The sequence below is a fragment of the Coregonus lavaretus genome (genome assembly GCF_964263955.1).
Source record: "Coregonus lavaretus genome assembly, chromosome: 16".
Taxonomy (NCBI): Eukaryota; Metazoa; Chordata; class Actinopteri; order Salmoniformes; family Salmonidae; genus Coregonus; species Coregonus lavaretus.
In genome coordinates, this window is record NC_140003.1 from 44,379,877 (window position 1) to 44,394,021 (window position 14,145).

The 14,145-nt window shown below is 41.7% G+C and overlaps 1 protein-coding gene across 1 annotated transcript; it reads right to left on the reverse strand.

The window, feature by feature from the left end:
* Nucleotides 1-6,742, reverse strand: LOC311144179 (uncharacterized protein). Its single transcript, XM_084180185.1, has 7 exons — nucleotides 6,558-6,742; nucleotides 6,128-6,242; nucleotides 4,366-4,517; nucleotides 4,014-4,159; nucleotides 3,615-3,756; nucleotides 2,362-2,519; nucleotides 1-768 (listed from the first exon to the last, which is right to left on the reverse strand). The coding sequence occupies exons 1-7, from the start codon at nucleotides 6,613-6,615 to the stop codon at nucleotides 568-570; spliced, it is 972 nt and encodes a 323-aa protein (XP_084036311.1). The 5' UTR covers nucleotides 6,616-6,742; the 3' UTR covers nucleotides 1-567.
* Nucleotides 6,743-14,145: the final 7,403 nt, after the last annotated feature.

The following is a 14,145-nucleotide window of genomic DNA, read 5'->3' on the forward strand; positions in this document are numbered from 1 at the left end:
TCAGTACGAGGACAATTTATTTATATTGTTTTCAACTTTTACACTTAAGACATAGCCTACATCCCAAAGTATCCCATTAAACTTTCTAACGCTTTTTTTAAATACTAAGAAAGTGTGATATGTACAGCTTTGTAATACACAGCACTAATGTTACAAACAAAAATACTATATTTAAGTCCTGGCCCAAGGACACTTTCTTAATTTTCCACAACAAAACAAAACCTTGGCAATGCACTTTTCAAAAATGGAATTAGAAATGTATAGTGGTTCTATTTTAAGCTGAACTACCTGATTGCACCCATTATTACCCAATGAATATCCAGTCATCACTGGGTTGTGTAATTACCAAGACACAGGCATATTTCTCTGGCCTCTGCTGCAGAGCACATAAAAAACAGCCACAGAAGTCTACTTTATTGTTTTATTTTGATCAACAATAATGTTGGTAGCTGATGCAAGCAAGGCCTTCGTGGTTGGAAACAACCCAGTAGGCAGATCTACTATAGTTCATCTACTGACGCTATCAAGTTCATCTCAAATCCTGTCTGTAGTCACAGGATCGATGGATCACTCGTAATGATCTAATAAGCCAGAGGAGGAGTCCAGTCCATTAGGTGAGTTATAATCCTGTTCTCTGTCGGAATCAGGACCCAGACAGAAGTCCGACAGATCCTCTTCAGGACAGACGATGGAGATGCGATCATGGCGTTCTTCACAGGCACTGGTTTTGAGGGACAGGGCCTGCTGAGGGAAAACCCCTGACAGGTACTGGAAAATGAACCAATCATGAAAGTTGTTATCGCTGTCTAGGCTACTTCTACATCAAGCTGCCTCACGGTTCCTGCCCTATGGGCCGTTCTGGTTTACTCTACAGAAACAGGAGAGAGGTTCCTGCCCTATGGGCCGTTCTGGTTTACTCTACAGAAACAGGAGAGAGGTTCCTGCCCTATGGGCCGTTATGGTTTACTCTACAGAAACAGGAGAGAGGTTCCTGCCCTATGGGCCGTTCTGGTTTACTCTACAGAAACAGGAGAGAGGTTCCTGCCCTATGGGCCGTTCTGGTTTACTCTACAGAAACAGGAGAGAGGTTCCTGCCCTATGGGCCGTTCTGGTTTACTCTACAGAAACAGGAGAGAGGTTCCTGCCCTATGGGCCGTTCTGGTTTACTCTACAGAAACAGGAGAGAGGTTCCTGCCCTATGGGCCGTTCTGGTTTACTCTACAGAAACAGGAGAGAGGTTCCTGCCCTATGGGCCGTTCTGGTTCACTCTACAGAAACAGGAGAGAGGTTCCTGCCCTATGGGCCGTTCTGGTTTACTCTACAGAAACAGGAGAGAGGTTCCTGCCCTATGGGCCGTTCTGGTTCACTCTACAGAAACAGGAGAGAGGTTCCTGCCCTATGGGCCGTTCTGGTTTACTCTACAGAAACAGGAGAGAGGTTCCTGCCCTATGGGCCGTTCTGGCTTGCAGAAGGCAACTCATGCATTTTATTTAAGCAGGGGAGTCCCATTAATAGGTGCCTCACACTCAGTGTTACTTTTGGCACTCCTTTTTAGATTTAGTCTAATCTGATTCATTTAGACTAAAATAGCATTAAGTCATTTGAACAATGATTTAGTCTAGTTATTTTCAAAATGACAGTCATAACATTTGTATTGCCTCATTAACCTATAGTAAACATACAGTGCCTTCAGAAAGTATTCACACCCCTTGACTTTTTGTTGTGTTAGTCTGAATTCAAAATGGATTGAATAGATTTTTCACCCATATACACACACACACAATACCCCATAGTAAAAACATGTTTTTAGAAATGTATTGAAAATAAAATACAGAAATATATAATTTACATAAGTATTCACACCCCTGAGTCAGTACTTTGTAGAAGCACCTTTGGTGGCGATGACAGCTTTAAATCGTCTTGGGTATGTCTGTATCAGCTTTGCACATCTGGATTTGGGGATTTTCTCCCATTCTTCCTTGCATCTCAAGGATGATAAAAGGAAATTGGCTGCACCTGAACTCAATTTGGAGTGTCATAGGCAAAGGGGTGTGAATACTTAAGCAAATGACATTTCTGTAATTTAAAATAAATGTGCTAACATTTCTACAAACATGTTTTCACTTTGTCATTATGGGGTATTGTGTGTAGATTGGTGAAAATTCAATCCATTTTGAATTTAGGCGGTAACACAACAAAACGTGGAAAACGTAAAGGGGTACGAATACTTTCTGAAGGCACTATAGGTTAATGATGAGACTAAAATGAACGGGCATTTAGTTGACAGGCACCCTGATGACCAGATGTTGTTATCACATGAAACACCACATCTATGATTACTGTTTCCGTGGAAAGACGTACCTCAAAATAGTGATCTGGTAGACGCAGTGGGGGCTGAAGGAACTGTTTGATTTTATTATGGTGCCTGTAGATGAAGAACGCAAGGCCCCCTACCAAGACACCCAACAGGATGGTCAAGGTCACACCGATCGCCACAGTCCTGGTTTGCCATGTCCTTTCTGTACAGGAAGATAACACACATCACAAACAGAGAAAGAGAGGGAGTGATATAGATATATCTATCAATATAGATGCAGTGCCTTCGGAAAGTATTCAGACCCCATTACTTTTTCCACATTTTGGTAGGTTACAGCCTTACACTAAATTAATTTTTTTATCCTCATCAATCTACACACAATACCCCCCATAATGACAAAGTAAAAACAGGATTTTTGAAATTTTTGCTAATTGATAAAAATAAATAAATAAGAAATGTGGGGTTCTTGGTCACCTCCCTGACCAAGGCCCTTCTCCCCTGATTGCTCAGTTTGGCCGGGCAGCCAGCTCTAGGAAGAGTGTTGGTGGTTCAAAACTTCTTCCATTTAAGAATGATGGAGGCCACTGTGTTCTTGTATCTTCAATGCTGCAGAAATGTTTTGGTACCCTTCCCCAGATCTGTGTCGACACAATCCTGTCTCGGAGCTCTACGGACAATTCCTTCGACCTCATGGCTTGGTTTTTGCTCTGACATGCAATGTCAACTGTGGGACCTTATATAGACAGGTGTGTGCCTTTCCAAATCATGTCCAATCAATTGAATTTACCACAGGTGGACTCCAATGAAGTTGTAGAAACATCTCAAGGATGATCAATGGAAACAGGATGCACCTGAGCTCAATTTCGAGTCTCATTGCAAAGGATCTGAATACTTATGTAAATAAGGTATTTCTGTTTTTTATTTTTAAATACATTTGCTAAAATGAATTATTTTTTAAAATCGTTTTTGGCTTTGTCATTATGGGGTATTGTGTGTAGATTTGAGGATTTTTATTCATTTAATCCATTTTAGAATAAGGCTGTAACGTAACAAAATGTGGAAAAAGTCAAGGGGTCTGAATAATTTCCGAATGCACTGTATATCGCAAGCCACGGCCACGTGACTCACTGTCTGTAGGAGCGAACCATTTTCGTGAACAAGGTGGTCTACTTAATAAACTGGCCTTTGAATGTATAGAGAGAGAATGAGGAGTTACTAGGTGAAGTGTTATCAATAGAGGATAGGACAATGGTAACAGCAAGTCAACTAATACAGCGAAAGCCTGGTTGAGCCTCACCTGACTCTGGGATGGACACACAATGTTGAGTGCTGGGAGTTCCAAAGGCTTTGTTGTAACATTCATACTGGACCTGTACACAGTACCTCAGGCCCACATCCAGACCTTTGATGGTCTTAGAGGAGCTGAAGTAGCTACGATTCTGGTAAAACAAGGGTAGAGAGAGAGAGGCACATCAACTCATCTTTGATCACACTGACATCCTACAGCTGTGATCACCAACCGTAGTCCTAGACAGCTAGAGGCTGTGCAGACTTTTTTTAGTTCCAGCACCAAAACACCCTGATAACTTCCCAAGTAATTGCCCAAAACTTTGGATGAATAAGGTGTTTCAATGCTGGGCTGGATAAAAAGCCTGCATAAAAAAAAAAACCTGTCTTGCTTCCACATGCTACTCACGATGAGCTTCTCCCCCGCTCTGCCGTAGTTGGCCTTGTATTGAAAATGGTCCCCATAATTATCCAATAGTCTGTTGTTCTTCTCCATGTGGACCATCAGAAGTCCTGCCCGGGGGGTCAACTGAACTACAGGGCTGCAAGAATCAGCTGGGTGGGCCAGAAAGAGAGGGGTGGGGGGGGGGGTAAAAACTTGATTTTAAAATACAGTTGCTCAAGCTTTCGAACCAAACCACAATGCTACCAGTGTGCTGGCCTACTGATGTAGCAGAGTGTAGACCTTGGACATGACATGAAACAGGCCAGATCCAAATTGTATACAGTTTATCAGGAGTGAAGTGGGAATGATCCGTTACCGTGGCTACAGGCTTGAACGGCTCTGGATGTGCGGTTCCCTTCCTGAGCCCAGACACGCACCATCACACATCCCTGCCCGGACACTTCATTACAGGTGGTGAGCTCTGTCTGAACACAGCCCAAAACGTTGAGCCACTTGTCCCCGTCACTGCTGTGAATTCAAAAGAAGGCTAAGATGAGAAGATAATTGTGTCATAACTGAGCAAAACATCCTTACAGGGCCAGTAGTGCCTTCACACCCCTTGATTTTTTTCCACATTCTGTTGTGTTACAGCCTGAATTTAAAATGGATCAAATTGAGGAATTATGGTATGTTTATTATTATGCTTTTTTTTTTTTTTTTACAAATTAATAACAAATAAAAAGCTCCAATGTCTTGAGTCAATAAGTATTCAACCTTTTATGGCAAGCCTAAATAACTTCAGGAGTGAAAAAGCAGATATTGAATATCCCTTTGAGCATGGTGAAATTATTAATTACACTTTGGATGGTGTATCTATACACCCAGTCACTGCAAAGATACAGGCGTCCTTCCTAACTCAGTTGCCGGAGCGGAAGGAAACCACTCAGGGATTTCACCATGAGGCCAATGGTGATTTTAAACCAGTTAAATGGCTGTGATAGGAGAAAACTGAGGATGGATCAACAACATTGTAGTTACTCCACAATACTAACCTAAATGACAGAGTGAAAAGGAGGAAGTCTGTACAGAATACAAAATATTCCAAAACATGCATCCTGTTTGCAATAAGGTACTAAAGTAATACTGGAAAAAATGTAGGAAAGAAATTAACTTTTTGTCCTAAATACAAGTAATTTAGTGTGGAGCAAATCCAACAAGACATTACTGAGTACCAATCTTCACATTTTCAAGCATGGGTAAGCTTGTCATCGACCAGAACTAGGAAGTTTTTTTTTATAAAAAGAAAAGGAATAGAGCTAGGCACAGGCAAAGTCCTAGAGGAAAACCTGGTTCAGTCTGCTTTCCAACAGACACTGGGAGAGACATCCACCTTTCAGCAGGACAATAACTTAAACCACATGGACAAATATACACTGGAGTTGCTTACCAAGACGACATTGAATGTTCCTGAGTGGTGTAGTTACAATTTTGACTTAAATCGACTTGAAAATCTATGGCAAGACTTGAAAATGTCTGTCTATAATGATCAACAACCAATTTGACAGAGCTTGAAGAATTTTACAAAGAATAATGGGCAAGTATTGTACAATCCAGGTTTGCAAAGCTCTTATCCAGATTTACCCAGAAAGAATCACAGCTGTAATCGCTGCCAAAGGTGATTCTAACACGTATTGACTCAGGCAGTTGAATACTTATCTAATCAAAATGTTTTATTTTCCATTCATATTTTTTTTTTTTTTTTATTGTTCCACTTTGACAGAGTATTTTGTGTTGATCGTTGACCAAAAATGACAATCCATTTTAATCCCACTTTGTAACACAATCAAAATGTGGAAAAATTCAAAGGGTGTGAATACTTTCTGAAGGCACTGTATATAGGCCTGTGTGTTTATCAAACAACAATGAGGAACTGGGCGGCAGGTAGCTTAGTGGTTAAGAGTGTTGTGCCAGTAACCGAAAGGTCGCTGGTTCTAATCCCCGAGCCGACTAGGTGAAAAATCTGTCGATGTGCCCTTGAGCAAGGCACTTAACCCTAATTGCTCCTGTAAATCGCTCAGGATTAGAGCGCCTGCTAAATGACCAATTATTTATAACTGTAGCTCATGTACTACACTCACATCCGGGACTGAACCGTGTACTTGATCCCTGGGCTGTCTGTGGCAGGGCTCCAACGCACAGCAGCAGAGTCGACACGCACGTCCCGTGGAGGTGACGGCTCATCCTCAGACCATGCTACAGACAAAAGATTCATCGCTTTTATTCACACAGTTAAACGTACAGAAACACATTGCTCACTGTCTCAGACTTACAGGAAAAATGACTCCAACCCCACCTCCCAAAAAACTGTGCTATAGCCTAATACATTCGGGAATGACTCTAGACATTTATAGTTAGTTCAAAATGCTCATGATTTTATGCTAGCTAGATACGGAAGGAAGGAAGTCCTAGACTGCTAACCAGATAGCTACTCACAAACATTAAAAAGTGTAGCCTTTAAATCGAAACCGAAAAATTAGGAATAATAGCCAAGGGGGTGGGAGAGTTTACCTTGTCTGAGGACTTGACAGAAAGTCCAAAACGACAAAACACCTTTCAGACAGAACATTTCAGTCGATCAGGCTAATTTGTGCGAAGACAACATAATATTATCGATCACTACATCGTAACTACCTTCAGCGAGACCTAAATACAATTCCCAGAATCTGTGTGACTCTACTTCCTTTCTCCTATCCAATCGCTTAGTCCTAGGCAAAGTAGAAACGCCCCTTTAAAGGAACAACTCAATATCTAACATTTATATTTTATATATATATTTTTATATATAAATATATATATAACATTTATTATGTAATATCAGAGGCCCCTGTGTAGGAATCATTACAGAACAGATATTCATAATTGTATTATCAATGAGAGTAGGCTCATCTTTAAAATCAATATAAATTGAACAATTATTCCCATATGGTGTTCTCAGTATTGAACTATTGCAAGATCACTCTTGATGTAGAGATGTGATTGTACCAATATTATCATGGACTGTCATTAGAGTGACACACACAGTGGCATGTCTACAGCATGACTTTCACAATGACTACTTACAGTTTGTACACTCTTAGTAAGTATAACCATATAGGATTTTTGGTTTGTCCCCATAGGGGAACCGTTTTTGCAAAGGGTTCTACATAGAACCCCTATATAGGGTTCTTCATAGAACCCCCTGTAAATGGTTCTACCTAGAACCCTCTATGAAGGGTTCTGCCGATAACCCTTTTACATTTGAAAGGTTCTTCCTAGAACCTTCTATTTACGGTTCCACCAGCCTTATTAGCTTTTAAAATTAAACTCTTTGACAATATATTACATATATCACAACTAAGGCCTTTCTAAGAGGGCCTATTTCTACCCTAACACAGTGGTGTTAGGAAACTCCTGGTTTACAGGCCACAACATGCCTGCAAGTCACATTATGCTGGCCTGCAAAGTGATGTCTAAATCCTATTGGAATCCAGCCAGAGTGAGGATAGCCAACAATTTGAACTTTTACATCTCAGTAACAGGGTGCAATATGTCCAACTACTAACAGATTGGTTTAGTTTAGAAAACTGTTATCTTTATTTACCTTAAGGTTAATCAACCAATCAATGTACATGAAAAACCCCAGATATTGAAACAAACATTTCCGAAAATCAACCTGCAATAAAGCATGCTGGGAAATATGATAATGATAGGCATGGTTTGGAGTGTTTTACTCTACACAGAGTAAAAATGACAATCACACTTAACTCTGGTTTTTAAAACCAACACTTGGGTTATTTTAATCCACTGAGTGTTCATTTAACTCCTGAATCAACACTATACATTTTACACTGAAAAATCAACAGGGCTCTATTCAGTCTGTATCACAGAAGCGAGATTGTGCGCTAGAAATGTAAAGGTAATTTCCGATTGAGCCGACATATGCAGGTTTTACCGTGAACGCAGAACATTGCCTTTACATTTCACTCACGCTTGTAACCCTGAATTTCCGTGATATAGATTGAATAATACCTCTAGATTAAATCAGATCAAGTGTTAACAGGTGTGGTGATAGTGATTATTTGTAGGCAGAGATGGTTTGTTTACATAGCAGGTTAGGATAATTAACGTGTCAGGTTAGGATAACTAACGCAGCAGTTTAGGTAAATGAAGGTAGCATGTCAGGGGGATGAGGTTAAGGCTAGGAAAAGGGTTAGGTTTAGCTTCAACGCCAGTTGTCAGCATCTGTTGTCCCCGATGAGACCACTAGATGGCGCTGTAGGCCTACTCCACTAAACCACAACAGTAGAAACGTAAATAAACCATCTGTGGCGATAAATCTACTTTTCCAAAAAAAAAAAAAAGGGCACGGTTCTTCAGATGAAAACCTTTTTTTTTGTAAAAACCCGTTTCCCACGCAAAGAATCCGTTTGGAAGCCTTTTTTCTAAGAGTGTAGACCTATGCACCTCATGCTTATTGCAAGCGAGAGGAGTCTGCGGCATCAGTGTGGTTTCAGTGGGGAACGTGTGAGGGCTGGGGTATAGTCAAACCAAACCACACGAGTAACACCTCCAGCTTCTGAATAAACAGCTCAATAAGATTACACACATACAGTATGAAGAACACGTCACTATAATGTTGTTGTATTAGAAATGTTCACTAACTGGACTATAGGATCATTTTGCTAAACAGTAAAGGTGTAACCCACTGGGCACATAAGGAAGTTCAATGTCAATGTCTAGTTTTGATTTACATTTTTGATTTACATTTTTTTGATTTACATTTGGTTAATGTCTAGTTTTGATTTACATTTGGTTAAGTTATCAGCTAACGCCTGAGTGGCGCAGTGGTCTAAGGCTCTGCATCGCAGTGCTAACTGTGCCACTAGAGATCCTGGTTCGAATCCAGGCTCTGTCTCAGCCGGCCGCGACCGGGAGACTCATGGGCGGCGCACAATTGGCCCAGCGTCGTCCAGGGTAGGGGAGGGAATGGCCGGCAGGGATGTAGCTCAGTTGGTAGAGCATGGCGTTTGCAACGCCAGGGTTGTGGGTTCGATTCCCACAGGGGGCCAGTATAAAAAAAAATTATATGTATTCACTAACTGTAAATCGCTCTGGATAAGAGCGTCTGCTAAATTACTAAAATGTAAACGTGAATTGACCCCCCAAAAAATCGGAATTGGGTGAAAAAAGACGAACTGAACGTTTATGACTTTTTTGCAAATCCAAAACGTTTTTGTCGTTGTTTGAACATCATCACGGTAAATTTTTTGGTTGAAATGACGCAGAAAGCAGTTTTTGCCCAGTGGGAAAGGACATCACGCTGCTTGCTTAGCGAGTCGGCGCACCGCTTCCACCTGATGGCTCATACCGTGGCTCAAACCCAGGAGCTCTGCCTCGCAAACACACTGAAGCATTTTACCCAGCTGTGCCACCGAAAAGCGGGCTATTCAGCAGCGCAAGTCGGGACACTTCAGGCTGATGATTGAGTTTCACACATCCCCATGTGCTATAAATCTAATCAAATCACATTTTATTTGTCACATACACGTGTTTAGCAGATGTTATAGCGGGTGTAGCGAAATGCCTGTGCTTCTAGCTCCGACAGTGCAGTAATATCTAACAATTTCACAACATATACCCAATACACACAAATCTAGTAAGGAATGGAATTTAAGAGTATATACATATATGGACAAGCAATGACAGAGCGGCATGGACTAAGATACAGTAGAATATTATAGAATAGAATGCAGTATATACATATATATATGAGATCCAGGCTCTGTCGTAGCCGGCCGTGACCGGGAGACCCATGGGGCGGCGCACAATTGGCCCGGCGTCGTCCAGGGTAGTGGAAGGAATGGCCGGCAGGGATGTAGCTCAGTTGGTAGAGCATGGCGTTTGCAAAGTCAGGGTTGTGGGTTCGATTCCCACGGGGGGCCAGTATGAAAAATCAAAAAAAAAATGTATGCACTCACTAACTGCAAGTCGCTCTGGATAAGAGCGTCTGCTAAATGACTAAAATGTAAATAGTCATCTGTAGAGCACCGCGCTTGTAACCCCAGGGTAGTGGATTCGATCCCCCGGACCACCCATACACAAAAATGTATGCACGCATGACTGTAAGTCGCTTTGGATAAAAGCGTCTGCTAAGATGAGTTGTGCAAGATATGTAAACATTATTAAAGTGACTAGTGTTCCATTTCTTAAAGTGGCGAGTGATTTCAATAGGCAGCAGCAGGCTCTAATGTGCTAGTGATGGCTATTTAACAGTCTGATGGCCTTGAGATAGAAGCTATTTTTCATTCGCTCGGTCCCAGCTTTGATGCACCTGTACTGACCTCGCCTTCTGGATGATAGCGGGGTGAACAGGCAGTGGCTCGGGTGGTTGATGTCCTTGATGATCTTTTTGGCCTTCCTGTGACATCGGGTGCTGTAGGTGTCTTGGAGGGCGGGTAGTTTGCCCCCGTTAACGCGTTCGGCAGACGCATTACCGGGGGCAAACTATAGAGGCACTGAATGTGAGTTCGGAGTCTACCAGTCCTCGGTTGTCTACCAGTCTACCAGTCCTCGGTTGTCCCAAGCAGTGGACAGGGGTTTTCTGCTCTTAGTAGGAAGGCAGGTGTCTGCGATGTGGCTTATTCTACAGAGCATCCATGATATACTGACGCTGAAATTCTGCCACCTGTTAACAGAAATGCAATGCCAATTCTGATCTAAAAAGATCATTTCTAAAGACAACAGCACATAACCCTGAGGAAGCCAAATTAGGCGCTGTGTGTGTGTGTGGTAGGTACATTTTTTTTCACCTTTATTTAACCAGGTAAGCCAGTTGAGAACAAGTTCTCATTTACAACTGCGACCTGGCCAAGATAAAGCAAAGCAGTGCGATAAAAACAACAACACAGAGTTACATATGGGGTAAAACAAAACATAAAGTCAAAAATACAACAGAAAATATATATACAGTGTGTGCAAATGTAGCAAGTTATGGAGGTAAGGCAATAAATAGGCTATAGTGCAAAATAATTACAATTAGTATTAACACTGGAATGATAGATGTGCAAGAGATTGTGTGCAAATAGAGATACTGGGGTGCAAATGAGCAAAATAAATAACAATATGGGGATGAGGTAGTTGGGTGGGCTAATTTCAGATGGGCTGTGGACAGGTGCAGTGATCGGTAAGGTGCTCTGACAACTGATGCTTAAAGCAGCTTTTTCCCCACTATTCAGGGACAATATTTTAAGGGACAGCAGGCAATCAGGCTGTTAGTTGGCCAGATAACTAATGTGTCTTAGCTAATGGAACATAGATGTGTGGCAAACCACAGTTATATAAGCTCTGGTTACACCTTGCATTAACATGTGGTTTTCATTATACAATTGAAGTAATCTCGTCCACCAGGCCGCCCTCTCTCAGTAGCAATGTAGCCTGGGGATGAGGTTAGATATCTAGATACAATGCATGATACATCCCCGATTACCTCCGGAGGTGGTCAAGAAGATCTGTTCACAATAAGTTCCCAATGCGTGTTTTAATTGTCTACTCCAGTCTGAAAATGTGGACACAATCAGGACACAGGACGCATGAGGGAAAAAAAACCTGGGATAAACAGGGCTATGACACACAAACCAGCCACTTAATTATCAATCTGTTATGGAAATTAACATAGACAATTGCCTTGTGTAATGAGAAATGTGCTTCTGAGGTTGTCAGTTCTGTTAAAAATAAAATAAAATAAAATCATTGCAACACGGGAGAAAATGTCACTTTTATTAACAGAATGATGACATGAAAAAAAGTAATTTCAAGTATCATGTAACAGCATGGGTAAAGATGGCTGAGTTGACAGGCAGCCCAATTCTGATCTTATTTTAAACTAATTGGTCTTTTGACCAATCAGATCAGTGCTGAAAAAGAACTGATGTGAAAAGATCTGTGATTGCTCAAAAGACCAATTAGTGGGAAAAATATCAGAATTGGACGGCCTGTGTAAACACAGCCTTTAAAATCTCTTAAATCAATAGTTAATTTGAGTGCTTTAAAGCTGAAATCCTTAATGGTGAAACAAACTTTTTTTGTCCCGCAGACGTCATTGCACGTGCTATAGAACAGCAGAATATGTACTGCAATTTTTTTTTACAACACTGCTCAACGTAACTCACCTCCGTTTCATCCACAAAACATTAACAAAGATGCTGTGGCTGACAGTGGCGCAGTTTGCCCTAATGCATATTCCATCTTTAATAATATCCCAACCTGCATACAAAAAAGGAGCCTAAGCGACATTAGCATATCACTTTCATTACATAAATTATAATACATTTGATAATTGTAACTTGACAAGAAATGCCCACACGTGTTTCAATGTTAATTGCCTTTGCTTGCAAACTATGAAATAAAGGTGGACAGCAGTACACATGGTAATGAATACCCAAGGACACTTGACAGTGAAAAGTACAATTGTTCCAGTGGTGCACCAGTGGTATGGGGATAGTGGACCTGAGCCTGTCTCCTTCTACTGGGGATCTGCTCATTCATTCTAACATTTATGGCTGCGTTTACACAGGCAGCCCCAGATCACAATTGGGCTGCCTGTGTAAACGCAGACTATGACAGTAAGGACTAGGAGTTTTTCCTGATCTACCTAGCTTGTCCTGGTCAGGTGACCTGACTCTCAACCTAGCTTGTCCTGGTCAGGTGACCTGACTCTCAACCTAGCTTGTCCTGGTCACGTGACATGGACAGGAAAACCTATTGGCCCTTGCTATTAACATTGAAGCCAGGCGTGGCGGCAGGATAAAGTGACTAAGATGGCAGTTGAAATTCTTGCATTGGAATTATATTGAATTCTGCTTATATCACGCTATACCACAATAAACCCTGCAGTTCAAATGCCAAGACTCCAAGAGTGCTTTTGAGGTGACAGGTTGGCACGAAGTCTGTGAATGCAGCCGTACATACCAAAATAATGCATACTAAAACACTGAAAGTAGTAGCCTAGTTATTCATGAATGCAAAAAAAATACTGAACAGCAGTTTGTCTTAGAATACCGACGCAACTGTGAATGCGAACTAATGAATGTGAACAGTACAAAACATCGGTATCAAGTAGGCCTAGTAAACAAAATATCAGATGGATAAAGGCCATGACTATCTATATTTAGGCTGGTTACATTAGCAGTAAACAAACGCAGTAAACAAAAGGTGAATGGAGATCCAGATAACCACAACAGCCTGCAGACTACTACAGCGAGATGCAGCCATGCACAGCTGTCAAATAGGCCTATTGGCCTGCTGCAAACATAGAAAATCAGGCCGCTCATGAGTACAGCAACACGTTGTGATATGGCACAATACACTTCCGTGGATCAAATTCGACCCACGTAATCAATTAAGCAATGCCAGCCTACCATAAACACGTTTCCAATACGTACAGTTCAATTTACAGTAATGAAAACCAATAGGCTACCATGACAACTATAATAGAATGTATCTATATATACAAAAGTATGTGGACACCCCTTCAAGTTAGTGGATTTGGCTATTTCAGCCACACCCGTTGCTGACAGGTGTATAAAATCGAGCACACAGCCATGCAATCTCCTTAGACAAACATTGGCAGTAGAATGGCCTAACTGAAGAGCTCAGTGACTTTCAACGTGGCACCGTCATAGGATGCCACCTTTCCAACAAGTCAGTTTGTGAAATTATTTTGCCCTGCTAGAGCTGCCCCGGTCAACTGTAAGTGCTGTTATTATTGAAGTGGAAACTAAACATCTAGGAGCAATAACGGCTCAGCCGCGAAATGGTAGGCCACAGAAGCTCACAGAACAGGACCACCGAGTGCTGCAACACTCACTACCGAGTTCCAAACTGCCTCTAGAAGCAACGTCAGCAATAGAACTGTTCGTCGGGAGTTTCCATGGCCGAGCAGCCACACACAAACCTAAGATCACCATGTGTAATGCCAAGCGTCGGCTGGAGTGGTGTAAAGCTCGCCGCCATTGGACTCTGGAGCAGAAGAAACACATTCTCTGGAGTGATGAATCACGCTTCAGCATCTGGCAGTCCGACGGACTAATCTGGGTTTGGTGGATGCCGGGAGAACGCT

Bases quoted from the DNA above. Each gene is read 5' to 3' on its own strand.
- LOC311144179 (XM_084180185.1), bottom strand. From the start codon at position 6,615: ATGTTCTGTCTGAAAGGTGTTTTGTCGTTTTGGACTTTCTGTCAAGTC. The intron at 3,757-4,013 runs GTGAGTAGCATG...TTGTTTTACCAG, and splicing joins GAGCGGGGGAGAAGCTCATC to AATCGTAGCTACTTCAGCTC. The intron at 769-2,361 runs GTACGTCTTTCC...TTCATTTTCCAG, and splicing joins TACCAGATCACTATTTTGAG to TACCTGTCAGGGGTTTTCCC.